The 24,655-nt window shown below is 45.2% G+C and overlaps 1 protein-coding gene across 1 annotated transcript in view; it reads right to left on the bottom strand.

Annotated features, from left to right (window-relative positions):
- SLC4A5 (solute carrier family 4 member 5) overlaps positions 1-24,655 on the bottom strand; it is a 128,597-nt gene that overhangs the window by 95,589 nt on the left and 8,353 nt on the right. Inside the window, exon 3 of the mRNA XM_007952627.1 lies at positions 13,173-13,302. Within this exon, the coding sequence (XP_007950818.1) occupies positions 13,173-13,302 (130 nt within the window). The remainder of the gene's footprint in view (positions 1-13,172; positions 13,303-24,655) is intronic.

Raw genomic sequence — 24,655 nt, forward strand, 5'->3', positions numbered from 1 at the left:
TGTGGGGCTGGCGTGGGATAGGGCAGTGTTTCGTTCTGCTGTGCATGGGGTCGCTATGAGTCGGAAATGACTCGACAGCACTTAACAACAACAACAACAGGGTAGCTGGCTGTGGACAGGAAGCCACCACAACTTGTCCCTTGTCAGGTCTATACACCCAGACATTCTTACAGCACATACAAATACACATAGAAACATCATCTGCCAGCCCTATATATGGTCATAGGCACACTCCCCAGTGCCTAGACATACCTGATCATTCAGCCTGTCCACCTATCTATCCACCTGTAGATCAACGCTTGCCATCACTGACAATGCAATACTTTACATACAAAAGGATTCATCTTTGTTGTCCCGTGTACCTCTCACTGTCTTCCTCTTCCCCGATGCCACCATGTTGATCACTCACTTTTGATACATTGACCTTCCCTTCACCCAAATCAATACTTGTCTCTACCTATCTACCAAGGCTATAATCATTACAAAAGCAGACTGCCACAGCTTTCTCCCACAAAGCAGCTGGTGGTGGGTCTCACCACTGATCTTTCAGTTAGCAGCTAAGTACATAACCACTGTGTCACCAGGGCTCCTTATGTGGGGTGAGATAAGGGTAAAATCTGGAGAACATATATAAATACTGTGATTGGGATAGAGATCCATTCTTTCTGTACTTATTCTGCATGTTGTTATCAATAAACTCTATCCTGGCTGGTTCACTTATTTTTTTAAAAAAATCCCTTTAGGGCATTCTAATTTTCTTGAATTTTTTTAAAAAATCTAATTTTCTGTAGAATGCAATCTTTAATGTCAAAGCTATGTTGCCTCTAAACATTTGTGTTTGGAAATTATACTTGTGTGAATTTGTTTCTTGTAATAAATTAACTCACCTAAAGGAATTCCTGAATAGTGCAAATGGCTAATGCTCTTGGCAGCTAAATGAAAAGTTGGGGGTTCAAGTCTACCCAGCGGTGCCTGGAAGAAAAGTCCAGTGCCTTCTAGGTTACGATCTTCCAGATCATCATAACCATTGATGGCAAACCATATGGAGCACAATTATTTTCTGATACACGTGGGGTCGCCGTGAGTCAGAATCTGGCACTCACCTAAAAGTTGTAAAGCACACACCCATCTTGTGGTAATTAACTATCTATGTGGGCTCATTGACAGTTCTCTAACTCCTCCTTACCCTCATCTTCTACAGGCTTGACTTCATGGATTAGTTATAAAGCATCAAGACATGTTTTTATTTTCTGCCTAAATCCTATTTGTAATAAGTTTTGTGACTCTAACAGATTACTTCTAAAAAGGAATATGAATGTGTTTTTCTCTTTCATCCAGAAGAGCTACTGAACTTCACATGTGAGTCATGTCAGCATTCCATATTTCTCAGCAGAAAGGGCCTGTGTTGATTCCCTTTACAGTCAATTAAGAATCATCCTAGAGGTGTCTTAGGAATCACCAGTCACTCCCTAGGCTCTTGACTTTGACAGAGGCACCAAGAAATGATTTATGGGAGAAAAAAAGTCTTTTCAAGAGGGAGATCTAAAGCAAATTCTGGCTCATCCCTATAGTTTATATGGCAAATTCACACTATAATGACAAGCACATGCATGAAAATATGTATGTGAAATACTCAGTGCAAAAAATTGTTTCTACAGCTAATTTAAACTATACAGATGGTGTGTATTCTCACAAGCCAACCATGAGAGTGAATTTGAAAGCTTATAGATGATAAGGAGCCCTAGTGGCATACTGCCTAAGGGATTTGACCGCTAACCAGAAGGCTGGCAGTTCAAACCTACCAGCCACTCCTTGGAAGGAAGGTTGGGCAATCTACTTCCATAGAAATACCACCTCAGAAATCCAAGGATGGATCGACTATGAGTCGGATCCTACTCTTCAGCAGAGAGTTTGATTTTGGTTTATAAATGACAACAGACTGAGTGGATGGGCATGGGTCATGGTTTGACACGCATACGCAGAAGTTTAGAGGTACCAGGAGAGGCTGCTGAGCACCAGAAAGGCCTCACAGACCTTTTGGGGGATCCTTCCAGGTCCAGACTCAGAATTTGTCTTTTTAGTGTCCCAGAAATGATCAGGCTCAGGGACACTGATTAATACTAACCAAGTTCACAAAGATTGATGTATAAACCCAAAGGCCAATTTGTTTAATTTCTGATGAGATTTATAACAGTTAAAGGGATTAGTGACTCTCATCTTCTAGCCCTTGCATTCTCTCATTACAGATAGAAGAACAGGGAAAGCCAAGTCATCATTAGAAATCTGTGTGCTGAGTATAGAATCAGAATGAGGCACATTAGTTAAGTGATTCAGGATAAGACGGCTGGAAGCCTCTATAATGAGATGTGCCTGTTATGGGGTCAGACATATGGGGCTAACTGTCTCAGTTTGTTGTGGATTGAATCACACAGCATCCCATGGCTGACTAGCTAAAAATTGTTCCTTTTGTTGTTCTCAGAGCCTCCTCCTTGATTGCTGAAAGTGAAGAAGACCTGAAGCACTTACTGATGAAGATCAAAGACTATAGCCTTCAATAGGGATTACACTTCAACATAAAGAAAACAAAAATCCTCACAACTTGACCAATAAACATCATGATAAATGGAGAAAAGATTGAGGTTGTCAAGGATTTCATGCTACCTGCATCCAAAATCAATACCTGTGGCAGCAGCAGCCAAGAAATCAAATGACGTATTGCATTGGGCAAATCTACTGCAAAAGAGCTATTTAAAGTGTTTAACAGCATAGATGTCACTTTGAAGACTAGGATGTACCTGGCCTAAGCCATGATATTTTCAATAGCCTCATATGCATATGAGAACTGGACAATGAATAAGGAAGACTGCAGAAGAATTGATGCATTTTAACTATGGTATTGCAAATAATATTGAATGTACCATAGACTGCCAGAAGAATGAACAAATCTGTCTTGGAAGTATAGCCAGAATGCTCCTAAGAAGCAAGGATGGCCAGACTTTTCGTCTCTCATACTTTGGTCATGTTATCACAAAGGACCAGTCTCTGGAGAAGGATATGCTAGGTAAAGTAAAGGATCAGCCAAAAAGGGGAAGACATTCAATGAGATAGATTGACACAGTGGCTGCAACAATGGGCTCAGGTATAGTAAGGATTGTGAACTGGCTCAGGACTGGGCAGCATTTTCATCTGTTGTACATAGGGCCACTATGAATGGAAGCCTACTTGACGGCACCTACCAACAACAACAGGAGCCTCCACTGAAGGCCTTGTGCAGTGTGAACATTACTGAAGAGCTACATCTTCCCAGGAAGTGATTAACTGCAGTGGCGTAGCTGGTGGGGAGTGGGCTGAGCAGTGGCATTCCAGGGAGCTGTGGTGAATGGAATGGGGTGAGGGCAGGTGACTCTGCTCTCAAGCCCATCCATTCTGCAGAGCGTCCCTTCTGCTGCACATCATGTCTTCATTCAGAGGACCCCACCACTGAGTGCATGCCACCAGACAAAGCTAATAGAAAATTCTAAACTGGCTTTTCTGGGGAAAGGATCCTGGTGCCAAACCTCTCTGAGGATCACTTGTCTGTGTGTCCAGGACATATTTGTAATGGCCCCAATGGGACCACCATTTACACACCTGTCATTCTCCCTCAGAATCTGATGGACCTTCTCCTTACTGCCTCCCAGCAGAGGGCCTTTCCCACACTAGATATTCTTCCTTCCTCCTCTGCTTACTCAGAGTCTACCTTAAAGGCTACCTGCTCTATGACGAAGCTTCCCCAGGCAGCCAGCTTGAGGAGACTGCTCCTTCCTTGACTCCCATCACACTTTATGTCATTTATCATGTGGCACTTAGGAATAACATTAATGGGCACTTTCTACGTGTCAGGCGCTGTGCTAAGCACTTTTGATGTATTACCTCATTTAATTATCAAATTGATCCCGTGAAGCAGGTCTTTTATTATTCTTGCTGTACAGAGTTTGAGGGTAAGCCTTTTGACTCTTGACTCCCTGTTCTTACCACTTAGCATATACCATCCTAGGTTTTATTATCTATGTATTTGAGCCACATTTGTTTTTTTACATTAGATCAGGGTCAACAAACCATAGCCTGTGGGCTAAAAGTACCCCGGAAGGCTGGTTTTTGCATGGTCAACTAGGTAAGAATGATTTTTACATTTTTAAAGCGTTGTAAAAAAAAAGAAGAAGAAGAAGAAGGGGAGGAGGGAAAGGAAGAGACACAGAGAACACATGTAACAAACAAACAAATTAAAAAACGCTTAAAATATTTGGCCCTTAACAGAAAGTTTGTGGACTCCTGCACTAGATCATGAGAACAAAGTCATGCCTTAACCAAACCAAAACTAAACTCACTGCCATCGATTCGATGGCAGTAAATCCTTATGGGAGTAGATTGTCCAGTCTTTCTTCCATGGACTGGCTGGTAGGTTTGAACTGTCAACCTTCTGGTTAGCAGTCAAATGTCTTAGGCACTACACCACCAGAGCTCCTCATTAACTCAACATCCTCTAAAATATTTTTAGAATGAAAGAAGAAAGTGTGGAAAAGGTAACCTTTCCAAAGTTTTCCTAGACCCACAGGTCAATCTCCCCCTTTCAACTGCCTTATGGCTTGATGTAATGGTGCAGTGATATCAGCCAATCCCCATGTACAAATATAGGGTGTGATCTCTGAGGTGCTTTGCCAAGAAGGGGATAGGCTTATAAAACTTTACCACCTATACACTCACAGGCAACTTGAATTCTGGAAGTTCTTGTTGGCATTAGAAGCACCAGCTGTGGCCAAAATATTGATAATGTAAAGTACATATCCTTACAACTAACCATTTGACATCAATTACATTCCGACTCATGATGACCCTGTGTATGTCAAAGTAGAACTGTGTTCCAGAGAGTTTTCAATGGCTAGTTTTTTGGAAGATCACCAGACCTTTCTTTCAAGGTAAACTCAAATCTACAGCCTTTTGGTTAGCAATGCATTAACCATTTGTACCACCAGGGACTCTGTCCACCCTACTACATATGTGCAAAATACATATTTAGGGTGTCTGCAATCCATGTAGATGGGTTCCTCAGGTCATGTTTATGTTGCACGGCCAGCCCTCCCCATAACTCTAATCTAGGTCACAAGGTGGAACAAGCAAAGATGGAAAAACTAGATTCTCTCTGAGAAAACAGGAATTGGGACTGAGGAATAGCAATGAACTCAGAGTCATTCCTTGAGTAGAGTAGATATAAACACTGAGGCTGAGGATTGGCCAAGGGCAGAAACAAGCATATGAAGCCAGCTACAGTGAAGGAAGAGTGAAGGAGATGTCCTTTGGCATGCAAGATGCTCAGATGGTAGGGCTCCTCCTCTCCTGAAAAGTGCAAATGTGGGAGCTCTCCAATGATGTCATTGGCTGTGGGGAGTTTGTCCTTCTTGTTGACCACAACCAGGGTTCTGAGGTGTTGCCAGGAAGTCACACCTGAATATTCCAGTCCCTGTCATCTCCTCTCCATTCCCAGCCCTCCTTTCATGCTCACTGGTCAACCAATCCAATCCTACCATCTTGGGTCACAGTGTAATGGCCTTGCGTCACTTCCTGGCTATCCCCTTCAGTGTGGATAGTGCCTCCAGATTGATATCAGGACCTTTAAAGGTGATCCTGTCTCATCCTCCAGGTCTCTCATCTAGCCCCACCCAAAGACTGTTGTCAGTGATCACCTAGTGTCTAGGGGACAAAAACCCCCATCACAGCCCCTAATCTGCATTCACACAGCTAGCAGGTGGAAGCACTGACTGGAGCTCAGGGCCTTTTTCTCTAAGGCCTGGGAAAATCTTATCTTTTTTACCTGAAACTTGATCCAGGTTCTGATTTTGTATAGGCCTCCAGTATCAATGTTTGTTTGACCGGATGTGAAATATTGACAAATAGTATGGTCCTCCAGATCAGCAGATAAGCAGAAGGTCAAAGTCAAACAACTTTAAAAACCTTCATCTGATCACAAATCACCATACATGGCTCCACTGCAATAAACCAGAACTCCTGGCTTCTCCAATCACCTCCTCGAATGAGAGACCAGCCTGGAAGTCACCAGCCTGGAGCTCTCTCAAGTGCTTGCTTGGAGCCACCAAATCTGCTACAGCCACCTGGCCCTTTGTTCCTTTAGCCCTATCACAGGAGGAGAGGTGTCAGTATTCTTGGCTGAGAGCCCCTCCACCTGTGCCCACGACCTTTCTCCATGCTGCAGGTTCTTGCCCTTTTAAACTTCTCTTTTCTGGCCCCTTCTATCAGTATTCAGCATGCTTGGTTTCTCTCATCCTCAAAAAACAAAAACCCTCCTTGACCCTATCCATGTCCCCCTTGAGAGACTTCTCTAACTTCTTTCCTTTTAATTGACCAGCATTTTGCAAGAACTGTCCACACTTCCTGAACCCACCTTCTTACTTCTGACTCACTTCTCAACCCACTGCCACGAGCTTCAGCTCCCACTTGTTCACTGAGACTAACAGTGCTTTCTCTCAGTCTTTCTGTGCATTTGATCTTTTTGGCCACTTGCTCCATCTTGAATATCTTCTCTTGCTTTCCAGTAATTCCACATTCTTCTCGTTCCACCTCCTACCTGCCTGCTTGCTCCTAGTCAGTCTCCTTTGTGGGCTCCTCTTTCTCTGCCCATCTATTAGATGTCGGTGTTCCTGAGGGCTCTGCCCTGGGCTCTCCTCTCACTTCACAGGTCTCTGGGGGATCCTTATCCTTTTCTATGGGTTTGATTTTCTTCTAGATGCTGATGACTCACGATCTATGTTACTCACCCACTTTCTCTTCTGAACTCCTGACTAACACACCTACATGATGACCCACTGGGCATCTCCACTTGGAGTTTCCTCAAACATAAATGTCAAAAATGGAACTCATCTTCAACCTTCTCTAAAACAAAACAAAACAACCAACAAAATAAAATCTTACTACACCCCTTGTGCTTCCTGAATTGCTACCATGAGTTACTCACTTGCCCAAGCTGGAAACTTGGGCTTCTCCCTGACTGCCCTTCTCCACAACATTCCATCTGTCATCAAGTCCTCCCAAGTTTACCTGTTAAAGTATGTGTCAACTCCACCCTGCCTCTCTATCCAACATCTTAGGGCAGGTTTTCATCAACTCCAGTCTAGACCAGTCTCCTAGCTGGCTGAGTCTTGCCTCCCTTTGTCCTTTCTCCAAGGCCTATCCTTTGACCTTCAGTGGTCCTCCAAAGCTCACAGCATCAAGTTCAAACTGCACAACAGGGCCTGCATAAGGCCCCTGCCATTTCCTACCCCTGGCTCTATAATTCAACCATAGGGACTTCTGCCAATTCTTCTGTATCTGTTTTCCCTGTTCAGGGATCTCTTCCTTTCTTGGTCCCTATCCTCTGCTGGCTAACTCTGACTGATATTTCAGGTCTCAGTTTAAAACACCTCTTCCTCCTGAAGCCTTCCTTGGCCTCTTCTCTCTGCCTGTCTGGTTCACTGCGGTTTCATAGCACCATGAAATGCATGGTTATGTGTCTATCTGCCCTGTTTGAGAACCTGAGCAGACAGGGATGGCATCTGCCAGGTTCATTCTTGTATCTCCAGCACCTGGCCCAGGGCTTACAGATAGCAAGCACTTAGTAAACATCAGTTGAATGAATGAATGAGGTTGATGGCTTCTGTGCTAGGATTTCTCAGCTTCCTACACTGCTATATATGTAGCATGGGCAGTTTGGTCCCATCAAGTTGGTTCAAGATGGGTGGTGAGACCAGAGGGCTGGTGATGCATTCTGCTCTAGACTGAGAGGGAAAATAATGCTAGGAGGGCATTATACAAGGTCTTAAAGGGGAACAGTTTCAGTACTGAACAGAAAGTTCAAGCTATGTGCTAAGAACCATTCAGGGCTGTCGCAAATGTACTGATCTGATTGACTCAACTAAGCTGACCCACTTTTCCTGCCCTTCTTTCTACCCTTTCCTGGTGGGTGCAGGAATGTTCTCAGAGCATGTGTGACTCCTAAGAACTTTCTGGTAGATTCATGCTTTTGGTCAGCTCTGAGCTGAGATCAGAGGCAGCCTGGATTTGGAATTTGCTTTCAGCTCTTGGAAGGTGCTAAGCTCTGGTTATTTTTGAGTAACCCCAAAGGGCCCTTCACATTTGGATTGACTCCAACCCAGGTCTCTCTCCCTTTCTCCCCTCCCCTTGAGACAGAACAGAATTCTGGGTAAATTGTTTGCTCAGAGAGAGGGTGGCTCCCACCTCACTTGATCCAGCCCTCCCTTCAGGCAAGGTCATTATCAGCAAAGCTACATTTCCCTTAGGGAAATACTAAGAGACAGAGTTAATAAAAATCTATGTTATTAACCGTCTGACCTACCCACATTGATCACATCAGAAACAATGTCGGTACACACTGTCCCCTTTATGTACACAGGAGCAAGGCTCAGCACAGCTCAAAAGCCACTTAAATCTGTCCAGGAGGGACTCCTTCTTCAAGGGCCCAAAACATCCCCCAAACTAATAACCCCCACAAAGCACCGCCGGGGAAAATTCCTTGCGGATTTGAGATTTTCACTCTGTTAATCTCCTAACTCAATAAAGCAAACACTCCTTGTAGCAAACTAAATACTTTTATTAAAGGGTCCCCTCTCCCCTTCTTTTTGATGTAGTTATAGTTGAACCTATTACTCTCCCAGGGCCTAAGTATCTGTTCCATCACCACACACATCTTTTACTCCTGTTACTCTATGGAGGCCAAAACTCACTAGGATTTTCTGATTCTTAGATTCTGGAAACTTCTGAGACCTCTAGCTTCCCTGTGGATCCCAGTCTGTTAGCTGAAGGAATACTTCACATTCTTTTTTGGGGGTGACACCCCAAATAGGCCTGTTCCAAAGCACCTCTTCTGTTATAGTGTCTAGAAAAAGTGTCCATGCCACAGTGGAGTTCCTGGACAAGATTAAACCCTTCTTCGACCTCATTAAAAGCTCACCACAATCAGCTGGAAATTCGATGGAGTTAGCTATAGAGGGTCAGCAAAAAAGAGGAAGACCCTCAATGAGATGGACTGACACAGTGGCTACAACAATGGGCTCAAATATAGCAATGATTGTGAGGATGGCACAGGACCAGGTAGTGTTTAGTTCTGTTGTACACAGGGTTGCTATGAATCAGAACTGACTTGACTGTACCCAACAATAATAGCTGGAGAGAAGGTTAAAGTAGGTTGGAGCAAAAGTAAAGAAAGGGGACTCAGATGAGTGGAAGCCTTCAGCTCCTCTGCTCTGACTGCTTCCTGAGTTGGTCCTCAAACTACTCCTCTGTGGGATCTGCTTGGAATTGGGTTCAATTACTTCTAGATACCACTTTTCTTTCACTCTTGGTTTGAGCCAGGTCATATTGAGAACTTTCCAGGGTCTCCTCAGATGTTGTTCTCAAAAAGCCTGTCTTGTAGTGAAACCTATCACCTTGCGGACAGTACCTGCAGGGCCCCTTTATATTTCTGGAGAAGTCTCCTTCTAGAAACATCCTTATCTACAGTCTATCAATTTCATTGCAGGGCTCTGTAGTGCTGAAAGAAGAGCAAGTGGCATAGTGGTCAAAACATTTGGCCTCTAATCCAAAGGCTGGTGGTTCAAATCCAACAGCCACTCTGTGGGAGAAAGATGAGGATGTCTACTTCCATTAAGATTTGCAGCTTTGGAAACCCTATGGGCAGTTCTACTCTGCCCTGTAGGGATGCTATTAGTCATAATCAACTGATGGCAGTAGATTTGGTTTTGATTTTGGTAGTGCTGAGAGCTGGGTGAATCCACACACAGAGAGAATAGGGAAGACTGGGCAATCTACTTCTATAGAGATACTGCCTGGGAAACCCAAGGAGGGGTCCCTATGAGTTGAGATGGACTCCAGGGCAGTGAATTTGTTTGTTTGTTTGTTTTTGTCTATGCAGATAGTCAACTTAGTCTCTGAAGGCCCTGAGGTCTTCTCAGTAGGAGCTCTGTGGGTGTGAGTGATAGGTGTGTGATGGGCCCTCAGGGAGGGCCTGGTTCTGGCAATTGCCAGGGGCTATGGGTATAGTCAGGAGCTCAGGTAGCGTAGTGTCTCAGGCACTTGACTGCTAACCAGAAGGCTGGTGGTTCAAACCCACCAGCCACTTCTCAGAAGGAAGGTTGGGCAATCAATTTCTGTAGTGATACTGCCTCAGAAACCCAAGGAGGGGTCACTATGAGTCGGGTCTGACTCGATGGCACATAATAACAATAACATGGGTATAGTCACTGCCCAAAATAGGGAGAAGCACCTTCTCCCTCCTGGGCCTCTGAGAGGCCCTTGACCAGGGCAGGCAGCCCTGGTCAAGAGGCCCTTGACCAGCCCCTCTGAGGCATTAAGTAATGATAGCCCAGGCTCAGCCCTGGTCATTTGTGATGGCCCCCTCCCCACTTGTCAGCCTGGGTAGTTGTCCTGGGCTCTGAGGCTGTTCTCATTTCTCTCCTACCCCAATGGAATTAGAATTGCCTCCAGATTTACATCCTCCACTCAAAGTCAGAACAGAGTCCCTGGAAGTTAGAGGAGGGGGAGAGAAGTTGTTGACAAAATGGGGAATGGAAGCAAGGTGCTTAAGCCCCCAGGTTGGAGAATCAGACAGGCCTGGGCCCCAGCCCACACTCAGCTACCTGCGTACTCTGACCCTTGCTAAGTCATTTGTTCCTTTAAATCTTTGTAGGAGCTCTAGTGGCACAGTGGTTAAAGCATTCAGTTGCTAACCAAACGGTCGACAGTTAGAACCCACCAGCTGCTAGGCAGGAGAAAGATGAGACAGTCTGCTTCCATAGAGATTTACAGCCTTGGAACACAAAGGGGCTGTTCTACTCAGTCCTGTAATGTTGCTATGAGTTGAAATCGACTCAATGGCAGTGTTTTGTTTTGTTTAAACCCTTGTATCCTCTTCTATAAAACAGGAATAATAACAGTTTCTCTTTCCCTAGGGGCTATTGCCCCTTGAAAGAGATGAGCCTGTGAGTCATTTTGCACATTTACTTACTTGAATGATTAAGGGCTAAGTGGAAAGCAGTGGTGATTCAGTAGGAGATTGGTGGCATAGTGCCTAAGGCATTTGACTGCTTACCAGAAAGCTGGAGGTTCAAACCCACCAGCTACTCCTCAGAAGGAAGGCTGGGCAATCTACTGTAGTGATACTGCCTCAGAAACCCAAGGAGGGGTCGCTATGAGTCGTATCTGACTCCACAGCAGTGGTTGCATTTTTTGTGTGTTTTGCAGGAGACCTCAGTTTGATTCCTGGCCAATGCACTTCTTGTAAAGGCCCACAGTCTGTCAGTGGAGGCTTGCAAATTGCTATAATGCCGAACAAGGTTTCACTGGAGCTTCCAGATTAAGATGGAGTAGGAAGAAAATCTGGGGTTTATTTTTGAAAATAAGCCACTAAAACTCCTATGGTTGACAACTGTAAGATCGGTGAGTCATCATGGGGATAATGCCAAGATGAGCCACCATTTTGTTCCATTATAGTTGGGGTCACCATGAGTAGGGGTCAACTAGACAGCAGCTAGCAACAATAAGGGTTTAATGAAAGGCTACTGGGAAAAGGCTCAACTGTCCAGACAGGGACTGGGTCAGCAAAGCTCAGGATATAGGACTAGGGATTCTTTCCTTCCCTAAGGGCTACATTTGCTAGGGCTAGATTTGCTAGTCTACCCCGATACTTTCTTCCAGAAACTCCAGTCCAGTTGAGAATTGAGAGGGGAAGATAGGGGATGTCAATCTGCTCCCTCCCACACTGAATAGCAACAGCCAAGGTTCCCCTCCTGGATGATAGAAATGGACAAGGGAGGAGCCCAGGCCATGTTTGGGGCAGCTGGTGTAGTGCCTAAGGCATTTGACTGCTAACTAAAAGGCTGGCAGTTCAAACCCACCAGCCTCTCCTCGGAAGGAAGACTGGGCAATCTACTTCCGTAGTGATACCACTCTGAAACCCAAGGAGGGGTCGCTAGGAGTCGGATACGACTCAATGGCAGTGAATTGGGCAGGCTCCGGGAGTTCTCATGGCCCCCAAGCAGAACCGGTCCTGGGCACAGATGGGAGTTGGTCCCATGCATTCTCAACTAGGGCAATGTCACCCTCAAGGGGGCAAAACTTGGTTCTTGGGGAAGCAAAAAATCTTAGATACCACAATGGTTGCAATGCTCCAAAGCTTGACACTATCTGACAAATTCTCATTCCTTAGTATTTTATTTCTCTCATTAGAAATAAACAAAATTAAATATTAATGAAGTTATTTTATTTATTTATTTATTTTTTCTAGAGGGAGACATAATTCCAAAAAGGTTAAAAACATCTATGTAGTCCATCTTTCCAACTCTCTCAACCTCCTTTCCAGGGTTCTTCCTCCTTTCACCAGCCGCTCCTACTGCCTCCCACCATATCCTTCTCCTTGGGCTCTTTGCAGCATTGGGAGCTGCTGACCAATCCAGTTCAGTTCAGAGGCTGCTCTGTCCTAGACGCAGCCCCACTCCTCCCCTCGATCCTCCCATGACTTCACCGTTGTGGATCCCCTCCAGCCTTCTGGCTCTCCTCTTCCTTCTGCTGCCCCTATATACAGAGTTTTTCTGCTCCCTATGCTTTCTTCCAGGGCTCTAACTCTGCAGTGCCAGTCTCAAACTCTGCCAAGTCCCTTTCTTCAGTGGCTTTCTAGACATCTTCATCTGGATTTTTGCTGCCATTCATTCAGATTCAACATGCCTGGCATATATTCTTCATCCTCCAAGAAGCCTCCCTATCTACCCCAGCCCACTTGATACCTTCCTTTCTCCCATAGCACTTAGTTCAAACTATTTGACATTGAAGAATAAATGCCCTTGTATTATTCTGTAATGGTCTCATGGGTTCTACCTTCTCATTTCAATTTTAAGTTCTTTGAGGATAAATACACAGTCATAAATTTTTGTTTGCGCCTTAGTGTCCAACACAGTTCTAGACATCAAGGAAGGCAGGTAGGAGGGTCTTTGGGGATCAGGAAGCTCCCTGGCAGAACTCAAGGTGTGAGGTGCCATTGGTTGGTCACATTTCCCACCAGGAAGTTTAGCCCAGCCTGGATCACAGTAGGAAGCACCCCTACCCCCATCTCCTTCCTGGTGCTCCCACCTCACCTGGCTGACTCCTTCCACTCCATCTGGTCTCCATCATGCTGCAGAGTGTCCATCTCTGTGAAGAGGGTGGGGTTGGGAGCCTCATCTTCCTCCCCCAGGATGTCCTGGAGCTGCTCAGCAGCTGGAGACCCTGCAAATGGAAAGCAGCAGGGTCTGCTGAGTGCCCTGGAGCAGGTGGGAGGGCCATAAAGCTGATAGAAATGGAGCAGGAACCAAAGACAAGGGAGAAATATTTCCTAATTCAGTAGAACTAAGTCCAGCTTCTGAGTGAGGCTGAATTCATATCACTGTTTATTGGATGTGGGAAAGATATTCTTTGAGATAAAAGAGATGGAAGGATTTAGTCTGATTCGGACTCCCAGGGCAGCATCAAACCCATGTCACAGAATAGAAAAGTAAAATGAGAAAGCTCTGACCCAGTTTCAGCCTAACAAACCCAAACCAAACCTGTTGCCTTCAAGTCAATTCTGATTCATAGCAACCCTATAGGACAGAATAGAACGGCCCCATAGGGTTTCCAAGGCTGTAATCTTTACAGAAGCAGACAGCTACATCTTTCTCCTGTAGAGCAGCTAGTGGGTTCAAACTATCAACCTTTTGGTTAGCATCTGAATGCTTAACAACTGCACCACCAAGGCTCCTTTTCTCACAGGGCCACATACCAGTCTACTCCCAGTGCACTGATGGAGTAGTCAGCTATACAAAAGGCCATGCTTGTGGCAGTGCCATGTGGGCCCACTTTCTTCACAGGTGGAGAGATCAAGGGTCCTGAACTCCAGCCTGCTTTCCAACCACTCAATGGATGGCACTTCTTGGGTATCTCCCAGGCACCTCAAAACTCAGGATTCTAACATTGAACCCATACTTTTCCTGAACACATGTCTTCTGTGTTCATCCATCCATTCATTCATGTACTTTTTCTTCCACTCAATGTTTTATGAATGCTTACTACATAGCAGGCATTGTTCTAGATGTTAGAAAATAAAGGTGTGAAGGCTTATATGTCTGTGCTCTCTCAATATATTGTTGTGTGAAAGAGACAGATAACAAACAAGTAAGTAAATATATAAATGATTATTTCAGATAGTGATACATACTTTGAAGAAAATAAAATAACTAAAGGAAGCTACACTATAGGGCATGACCAAGGAAAGCCTCTCTGAGGAGGGAACATTCAAATGGTGACTAGAAAAGTGAGAAAGAAGAGGAGTGCTTTAAATATTTCAAAGATCTCTGAGGTGAAAATGTGCTGGTTAGTGTGGTTAGACATGGTAAGCAAGGTTGAACATAGTATGGCATTGTTCTGGCTACCTGGTGCCACTCTGACAAGGATATACTACCACAAATGGGATGGTCTTAACAAACAGGAGTTTATCCTCTTACAGTTCGGGAGGCTAGAAGTCCGAGTTCAAAGTGCCAGGCTCTAGGGGCTGTGTGAAAGCATCTCAACCTTGGGCTTCAGCTCTGCCTCTTGCTCCCGGCCCACTGAAGCTAGAGGCATCTCTTTACTCAGGCAGCTCCTAGCTGCTGAGGATAACAAGTCCAAGGTCAACAAATAAAATGGCACAGTCCTGATATTACCAAACCACATGGCAGGCCATTAACTCAAGTCCACTGAAAGTCCCAAGGTCAACAGAGCATGGGAGGCTGCTGAACAACAACATAGCTACATGTGGGGTTCAAGCGTGCCATAAGCTAGTGACCATTCCCCAAGGCTTCTGCTTATATACAGGAAGCAGACCACATCCCTAGGGCAGCTACTCAGCTGCTCACAGTAGATTCCACCATGGAGTTGATTACTAGTCTCATTCCATCCCTTTTTGCCCCTCCTCACCTGGGTCCTCAACATCTCTCTTTCTATCAGCCTATAAACAACTCTCCTAATCCAAAACAAATTCTGTTTGGAATAACTACATTCAGCTGCCAGTTACTCAACCAGGCCCAGCCAAGTTGACACACAAATTTAACTACCACAGGCATGAATTTGAAGAGATAAGCAAGGTCAGATTTTGATTAAAGGCATAACTGTCCACCCAGCTGCATGGGCTAGACACCCTGGAGTCATCCTCATGCCCTCCTTTTTCCTCACTTCTACTCCATATTGCAGGTTCTCAAGAATATGTTCCCTCCTCACCAACCCCATTGCTCCTGTCCTGGTTCAAGCTCTCATTGACTGTCTCCTGGATGTCATCAAGTCTTCCCCTTCCTCTCAGCCTCTGTATCCCCTTAGTTTATCAGCCCTTTCTGCTCTCATTTCTTTCTCCATGGATCCCACCAATGGTCAATTATTTCAACTACTCTTTCATTACTCCCTCCACTTTCTTACTCTTTGTCTTCTCAATCAAACTAGAAAGCCGATGCGCAAACAAGAATCCACTGGCCAAATCTTCATCTCTGCTGGATGACCTCTGCAGAGGATATGGTGGGAGGCAGTGTGGCAGAGGGTTATGGTGGAGGCAAGGTGCCCAATGGGCTTTCAATCCTGCTAGACACGAATGTGAGCTTCAGAGTTCCACTTACTCATGAGTGAACTCAACCTGAGTGAATAGGGTAGTTGGGGAGAAAAAAACAGGTAAAGAGAATAAACCACCTCACACAGGGCCTGGAAGGTAACAGGGACTCAATATACCCTCACTCCCATGTGCGCGCACACACATACAGTCAACCCAGCACCCAGGCTCATGAGCCCCTCTGGAGAAAACCACCCAACTGTGCAAATGGAGGGTTCCCACCCTCAGCAGATCTCAGAAGTGCAGCAGCCCTCCACTCACCCTTGTCAGAGTTCTTTCCTGTGTCCCTCAATGCCATTCCTAACCTCTGCCCCTCTCTTCAAGCCTCTTAATCCATCTCCTACCCCACTTCCCCAAGAAAATAAAGGCCACCAGGCATGAAATCCGTCAACTTCCCACCTCCTTCCTTCTAGTCCTCTGCATCCTTACCCTTGTTATAATCCGTCTTTGAACAAAAGGAATCCTTCATGCAGCTTAATTTCTGGACTCATCCATCCCTTTTTGCCCCTCCTCACCTGGGTCCTCAACATCTCTCTATCAGCCTGTAAACAACTCTCCTAATCCAAAACAAATTCTGTCTGCCTCCCAAATTCTGCTCACCTTCTCCCTTCCTTTATCCCCAACTTCTTAAAAGAATGGTTTATATTAATTCTCTCCACTTTATTACTCCTTGTCCAATCACTTAATCTGTAAAATAACTGCATTAGCCCCCATCATGCTGACATTAACTAAGAGAGAGATTTCAGACTAGTAGCTTGAGTATGTGTTTAATTCAGCCCTCCTAGAGTATGAAAGGAGCTCTGGTAGCATAGTGCCTAAGGCACTTGACTGCTAACCAGAAGTCTGGTGGTTCAAACCCACCAGCCACTCCTCGGAAGGAAGGTTGGGCAATCTACTTTTGTAGTGATACTGCTTTGGAAACCCAAGGAGAGGTCGCTAAGAATCAGATCCAACTTGATGGCAGTGGGAAAGGGAAGAGTATGAAAGTTTTTTATATAATTGGTAGCATATAAAATTGTTAGATTTCATATAAAAATCCAGATCTCTGGCTTTTCTTGAAAATTCAGATGCTTTGATGAATGGCAATTGACAATGATTAACTAGAGCTGAGAGATAGCTACCTTTCTTAAGTGGGGCATGTGCTCTGAGGTTTCCCACAGTCCCCATCACTCCCTACTGTGTAATACCCTGCTACTTTCAGTTAGCTACACACCCAAGTTCCTAACCTTTGCCCTCAGAGCTCTCTTGTCTTCTTATTGTTAAACCAATAAATTAATAAAATCAGTAAAACCAACAGCTATGGTCTAACTTATCTCTCTGGGACATCAGCTGTGGTGACTGCTCCCTCTGACCTGAAATGGTACTGGTAGATCTCACAGCATGGCACTTTCTTGCTATTTTTTTTCCTATCTCTTCCCTATCTCTGGTCCCTGGATGGTACAAATGGTTTGAATTTGACTACTTACCTGAAGGTTGAAAGTTCAAATCCACCCAGCAGCTCTGCAGAAGAAAGGCCTGACAATCTGTTTTCCTAAAGGTTGTAGCCAAGAAAACACTACGGAGCAGTTCTACTGTGTAACACATGGGGTTGCTATAAGTTGGAATTGACTTGATGATAACAGGGCTCTGTGTGTGTGTGTGTGTGTGTGTGTGTTTCCCCCGACCTCAGTATATTTTACTGGCTCCTATTGCCTGGCTAATTCAGAATGTTGATCTTTCCTAAGATTCCTCCTTAGCTTTCCTCTTCTCCTCTCTCTCCCTGGACTATCTCATGTCCTGGTCACCCATGTCACCAGGCCTAGCCTATATCGAGTATTTCCAACTGCCATTGGACCTCTCTATCTGGGAGTATGACAGTCTTTCAAGCTACCTTCAAGATATTCAAAACAGTCCACATCCTTCTTCACCCAACACCCAACTCTGCTCTCCTCTGTTTTGGTTGATAGCACCCCTAACTACCCAAGACAAGACAAGACAACTCCCAAAGACTTCTCTCTCACCATCCATGTCCAATAAGACACTAATTTCTTTCATTTGCCTCCTAGATTTCTTGATCTCTCTCCTTTTCCCCCCATCCATTACTGTGACCACCTTGGTCCAGGTCTCATTACCTCTTGCCCTGGTGGTGGCTGTGTTGTTGTGTTGTTGTGTGCCGTCGAGTCAGACCCGACTCATAGCGACCCCTCCTTGGGCTTCCGAGGAAGTATCACTGTGGAAGTAGATTGCCCAACCTTCCTTCCGAGGAGTGGCTGGTGGGTTTGAACCACCAGCCTTCCGGTTAGCAGTCAAGTACCTTAGGCACTATGCTACCAGAGCTCCTGCCACTGTCCCTGGTTGTCCCATTCAGCTGCATTCCTTATGTAATAACAGAGTTTGCTTTTTGAAACATTTCAGACACTTCAAACATGTGGACACCTGGGGATGCACATAAGGAAATACTTTTACTAGCAGAAAATACTATTATTTTATCTGTACATAGGTCACTAGACCTCATGTATTTAAATGGACTTTGTTTCTGAATTTTTCTATTACATTTAACTCATATCTTTCCCATTGGCTATAGTGAATGCTGACACTTGCTATCAGATACCAAAAATTTAAGGAGCTTTATAGAAGTAACACTTCAAATTAAGAAATATCTTTCTATAATCTTCAGATTGGGAGAAGACTATGACTGCTTGATTCTGGAATGGAAAAACTAATTCCTCATAGGATCAGAGTTTCATAACTTTTCTTTTAATGTAGATTTTTGAAATCTCCATTTGAAAATTCTTCAATGGCTTCCTATTGCCTAAAGCTCACAGCTCAAACATCCCTTGTGATCTGACCTTAACCTGCTTATGTAGACTATGTCCTGCCCCTCAAATAGCCACCCCAGTTCTCTAGACTCCAGCCATTCCGGACCCCAACCTCACTAGACTATGCACAGTTCTCTGAAAAAGGGGGCCTGCCACTCTCTTCAGGTTTTATACCTATTGTTTCTTTAGTCAAGGGTCCCTTTTCCCCTTCAAGGCCAGGTAAGAAATGCAGATCAGTGGAACAGTCATGGAGGGAAGAGATGGGGCAGAAAGCAAGATTCCTGACCAGTCCTGTCTGGGGCATTACCTGCTCCCTGGAATAGCTGAGCGCTGGGGTCTCCGGCTGTCAGGGCTGCCCCTGGCCCCAGTCTGTTTCTGCTGCTGCCACCCTGGCTGCTGCCTCCACACGTCCTCTTCCCCACAGACCAGGCACAACAAACTTACTTTTGTTTCCAGTTAAGTACCAGGGGAGGCGTGGGGAAAGGAAAAAGCACAGGGAAGCAGGGGAGTAAATACGGTGTGTGTGTGTGTGTGTGTGTGTAGGAATGTGGGAAAGACTGGGGAGGTGGAGAGAGAGAGGGAGACTATGTGTGAGCAAATACAGATGTGGTAAGTGTGGAAGAGAATGTAGGAAATTGTGTCTGTGAGAGGAAAAAAAACTATTGAGAGTTAATTAGAGATAGTGCTAGTGTGAAAGATTGTGTATCCATTAGTGTGAGAGAAGATGTGAGAGATTATGTATACATGTGTGTGTGAGAGAGAGACAGAAACAGAGAGACCAAGAGTTAGCTCCCAGGTACCCTGGAGGGAGAAGAGTTTGGGCTTCAGCAGAGCTTCAGGCAGAAAGCCAGGTCCCCACAGCAGCAGTGCTGTGACAGCTGAGGAATTGTGAGAGGTCTGGAGAACCTACCCCTTTTCCCCTCACCCATGAATCCTTCCCACAATGTCAGGGGGCTTGAGGCAGAACTCAGGCACCTCTTTCCTTGGGCAGAGGTAGGATTTGCCTCAGACTCCCTGAGGCCTCCTTAAGAGTTGGCAGCAGGTGAGCTGGCTGGAAAGTGGCTGTGTTCTCTCAGCCACATAGCAGGTGGGCAGTGGAGGTGCCTTGCTGGGGTCTCACGTGTCACAGCAAGCAATGCTGGGTCAGTAACATTCCATATAGCCAGGTTCTCTTTTTCCCCGACTTTAAGCCGAAACTTCTGACCCCTCTTCCTGTTCACCCACCTCTAAGACAAAATGCTGAGTGTCCTCACTCTGTGAGTATTTTCTGAGGGCCCAGGAACAATGGGAACTGGTCACTTCAGGGTGTGTGGTGAATCCCACTAGGGAATTACTTCTGAGAAACTTCTAATCTCCTGGGTTCAGTTCAACAAGTGCTTACTGAGTATTTAGAATGTGCCAAGGTTGATTAGAGGTCACTGAGCAGTGGCTGCCCCAAGAACCTCCAAACTCTGAATTCACTAAGTTTCAGGGCTAGGAGGGAGCTTAGAGATCATCAAGTCCAAATCCTTCATTTCACGGATGAGAAAACTGAGACCTAGTTTACACCAGCTAAGGTCCCTGAGAAGAGCTCTGGTAGCATAGTGCCTAAGGCATTTGACTGCTAACCAGAAGGCTGGCGGTTCAAACCCACCAGCCACTCCTTGGAAGGAAGGTGGGGCAATCTACTTCCATAGTGATATTGCCTTGGAAACCCTATGAGTCAGGTCTGACTGGACGGCATATAACAACAACAATAACGAGGTCCCTGAGTGGCACAAATGGTTTGCCTTCAACTATTAACCTAAAAGTTGGTGGTTCAAATCCACCCAGAGATGTTGCAGAAGAAAAGACTGGTATCGGTAATCTCCTTCCATAGAGTTTGCAGCCAAGAAAACCCCATGGAGCAGTTCTACTATGTAACACATGGGGTCCTTATGAATCAGAACTGACTCCATGGTAATGGAGATGGGTGTTTTGGTTTTAAGGTTCCCCAGGCTGCAGAGCAGGTGAGCAGAACCTAGAGGGTTTGCATCCTTCACCCCACACTGTCCTGTTTACTGGCTCCCTCTTTGCCACATTTTTGTATCAGAGGCTCGAGAATCAAGTATGTCCACTTTAAAGCTGAGAAAGCAGAGGCAACGGCCCAGAGCCATATGTTGAGACACTGGGCTCCAAGCAAACACCACTACCACACAGATCCCTGCATCAGGCACCACAGGAATCTTTGCCTTTGAGGGATTCTCATCAGGCAGGGTAGAGAAGGGCAGTACTCACCGCACCCTAATCTGGGGCTCTATGGCTGGTAATGCACTGTGACTGGCATTGGTCCTTCTTCTCCTGGATACCACTGAGCAGCCACTGCTGGCACACCAAGTCGGGAGCTGTGGGTGACCCTGGGACTCCCCAGAGAAACATCTAAAGAAAGACCACCAAGGATGCAGGGCTCTCTCTATTCATATGGTGCTTTAAGAGCCTAGACTTGGATCCAACTCCTGACTCTGCTGATTATTAGCAATAGGATCCTGGCAAGGCATTATTCTCCTTGAGCCTTAGCTTCCTCATCTATAAAGTAAGAATAATCACATTTACCTCCCTGGATTGTGATGGGGATTAAATAAAATAATACATGCAGTGTGACTGGCACAGTGTTTGGTATATAATAAAAACCCAAATCCACTGCCATTGAGTTGATTTCAACTCATATCAACCCCCATTGAGTTTCCAAGGTTGTAAATCTAGCTCTGGTAGCATAGTGGCTAAGGCACTTGACTGCTAACCAGAAGGCTGGCGGTTCAAACCCACCAGCCACTCCTCGGAAGGAAGGTTGGGCAATCCTATTTCCGTAGTGATACTGCCTCGGAAACCCAAGGAGGGGTCGCTATGAGTCAGGGCTGACTCGACGGCACATAACAACAACAACAACAACAACAACAACAAATCTCTACAGAAGTAGATTGTCTCATCTTCCTCTCAGGGAGCAGCTGGTGGGTTTGAACCACCAACCTTCTGGTTAGCAACAAAATCCTCTAGCCACTATGCCATCCGAGGTCCTTTGGTATATAATTTTTACTCAATAACTGGAGCTCTGGTAGCATAGTGCCTAAGGCACTTGACTGCTAACCAGAAGGCTGACGGTTCAAACCCAACAGCCACTCCTCGGAAGGAAGGTGGGGCAATCTACTTCCGTAGTGATAGTAGTGAATACTGCCTCGGAAACCCAAGGAGGGGTCGCTATGAGTCAGGTCTGACTCGACAGCACATAACAACACAACAACAACAAGAAGTGATCACTATTACTGCTGTTCCATCACCTATCTGTCAGTTTGCCATTCTGTGGTGGCTTGCATATTGCTGTGATGTTAGATGCTATTTCACCAGTATTTCAAATACCAGCAGGGTCACTCAGGGTGGACGTTGCAGCAGAGCTTCCAGACTAAGACAGACTAGGAAGAAAGGCCTGGTGATCTACTTCCAAAAATTAGCCAATGAAAACCCTGTGGATCACAATGGACCATTTGTGATCTGATACATTGCTAGAAGATTTACCACCTCGGAAACCCAATGAAGTCACTAAGAGTCAGAATCAACTCGATGGCAGTGATTTGGGGTTTTTTTTAGGTTAGAAAAAGCTCAAATATACAGTGGCTGCAGCAAAGAACTCAAACATCAATGATCATGCAGATGGCACAAGACCAGGCAATATTTTTTCTGTTGTACATGGTATTGCCATGAGTCAGAGCCTACTTGACAGCAACTAACAACAACAACATTATTGTTGTTGCCAGCAGATGTGATGTCTTCCTTCCTCATTACCAATCACTAGCCTGTCCCTTCCACACATTCCAAGGACTCAGTCCTTTCCAGCTTCTAAAAGCCCATGCTACTCCCCGCCCCTTCACTCTCAAGTTCCCTTTCTTCTCTTTCTTCCAGCCCACAGAAAGTTTAGTACACCACATGCTGGGTGCTCTAATGCAATGCGGTCCCACTTGCACGCAGCACGTCAGAAGTTAATCCACGTAATGAAAAACGCCACAGGCAATAGCTACCCTGTTCCACAGTGAACAGGGAAAGCCACATCATCTGCCCAATGGTGGGAATGGATTCAGCCAGCGGTTGTTGGGGGACACAACCTTGGCCTGGACAAGTTTCAGGAGGCACACTGGAAGAAGAAAACATAACCATGCTTTAATTGGATGGGGGCTGTGTCGTCACAGCATCACGACACTGCATGAGCTAAGCAAAAAATGATCTAGAGGAATACAAACCAGCAAGCAGTGCAGCCTGAAATGACTTGTAAGAATTCTGTGAATTCTCAGAAATGTAGGCAAAGGCCATGGACTCCCCGAGAATGTGGACGAGTCCGAGTCCATTTTAACTAACTCTCCAGGAGTAAGATGGATAGAGCTAACATATGGGAAATAAGAATTATGTATTTATTAGGACTTTTATGGGTTCACTTACAACTCTGCCTCCCAAACCTAGTTTCCCCTAAGGTTATAACTCAGGATTCTCTTTGTTGCTGTTTGTGTTTTGCTCTTGGTTTTGGTTTTAGAATAACTCTCACAGTTGGGGGCAGGGAGTGCTGTATAAATTGACGATTCCATGAGATTCAGGTTTTAAGATGTCAAAGAACAAGAAGAAAGAGAAGAGTAAGTACTTCCTTTGGGGGCAATTTTAATTTGTCTTTCTACTCTCCCCCTTCTGAGGGACAAAAAAGGTCTGGAATGGTCTTCATCCCTTCCCATTTTTCTTCTTTCCCCCTTTCTCTCTTCTTCCCCTTTACCACTTCCTTTCAGATCCATATTGGAGAAGCAGACAAAAGTGGGGAAACTAGTCCCAATTTAAAGCTTTAAGCTCTATGGGAAACCCAGTTGCCTTTGTCCCTCTGCTTGAAACACAGCCTGTCTCAGGAATTAAGTGGAGGAGATATTTTGAAGAAAAACTTTTCTGCTACCCCAATCCTTGCTCTTTCTGCATCAGAAAGGGGGAAAGAAAGGCAACACAAAATGTCTTGTTGATCCTAAGGCTTTGAAACCATGTGGGGCTCCAATATCTGGATAAAAAGCAGTCGTTCTCTCCTTTACTTTCCTCTTGGGGTGTTTTGATCTTTTAGTGACCCCAGGATTGTTTAATAAATGGCAAGTAGAAGAAGGCCTTCATATTTTATTTACACCCCTCTCACCAGAAGGATCTAATAAGCCTTGCTCGGTGTACCAATGAGAGCAGCCAAGCTAAACAAATGCCCAATTACTGAGGAAAAAGATCTTGGCTCCTTGCTCTTAAATGGGGTTAATGTGGGTAAAGGCTTGGAGGTGAGTGCCTACCAGGCATCAGGCACCATGCTGGAGTGTCTTGTGGGAGCAGTGATGGTTCAGTGCTAGGATTCTGTGTGAGAGTCCTAGGTCCAATGCACCTCAGACACTGTCATCATCCCTCTGTCAGTGGAGGCTTGAGTGTTGAAGTGGAGCTTCCAGACTATGAAAGATTACGGGAAAAACAGACCTGGAAATTTATTTATGGAAATCAGCCAGTGAAAACCTTGTGGATCACAATGGCTCAGTGTGCAATCAATCATGGAAGATGGCATAAGACTGTGCAATATTTCATTCCATTGTGCATGGGGTCACTCGACCACAGCTAACACAACATATTGTGCTTATTTAGCAATTCACGACAAGTTAGCATTGCCAACTGTCCTGGTTTGCCTAGAACTGACCCAGTTTCAGCATTGAAAGTCTCATGTTCTAGGAAACCCCTTATCTTAAGTGTACCCTACAATAACCTGCCCTTTATAGATGGGAGTTCCGGTGGCATGGTGCCTAAGGCATTTGACTGTTGACCAGGCAGTTCAAACCCACCAGCAACTCCTCGGAAGGAAGATTGGGCAATCTACTTCTGTAGAGATACCACCTCGGAAACCCAAGGAGGGGTTGTTATGAGTCAAATCAACTCAACAGCAGTGAGTTTGGTTTTTGGTTTGGTTTATAGATGAAGACACTGAGACCCCACGGTCTACGTACCTCACATTAGGCTTGGCTGAGCTTGTTTCTTTTGGATCTTGGCTCCAGTTCCCACTAGCAGCCTAGAAAGGAGGTATGTAACCATATTGCTAAAGCTACATCTAAGCCTCTTGATTCTCATGTCCTATCCAGAAGGCAGAAAGCATGGCTTTTATTGATTGTCACCACAATTT

The sequence above is a fragment of the Orycteropus afer genome, unplaced genomic scaffold, assembly GCF_000298275.1.
Source record: "Orycteropus afer afer isolate SDZICR_OR568_19922 unplaced genomic scaffold, OryAfe1.0 scaffold00354, whole genome shotgun sequence".
Taxonomy (NCBI): Eukaryota; Metazoa; Chordata; class Mammalia; order Tubulidentata; family Orycteropodidae; genus Orycteropus; species Orycteropus afer.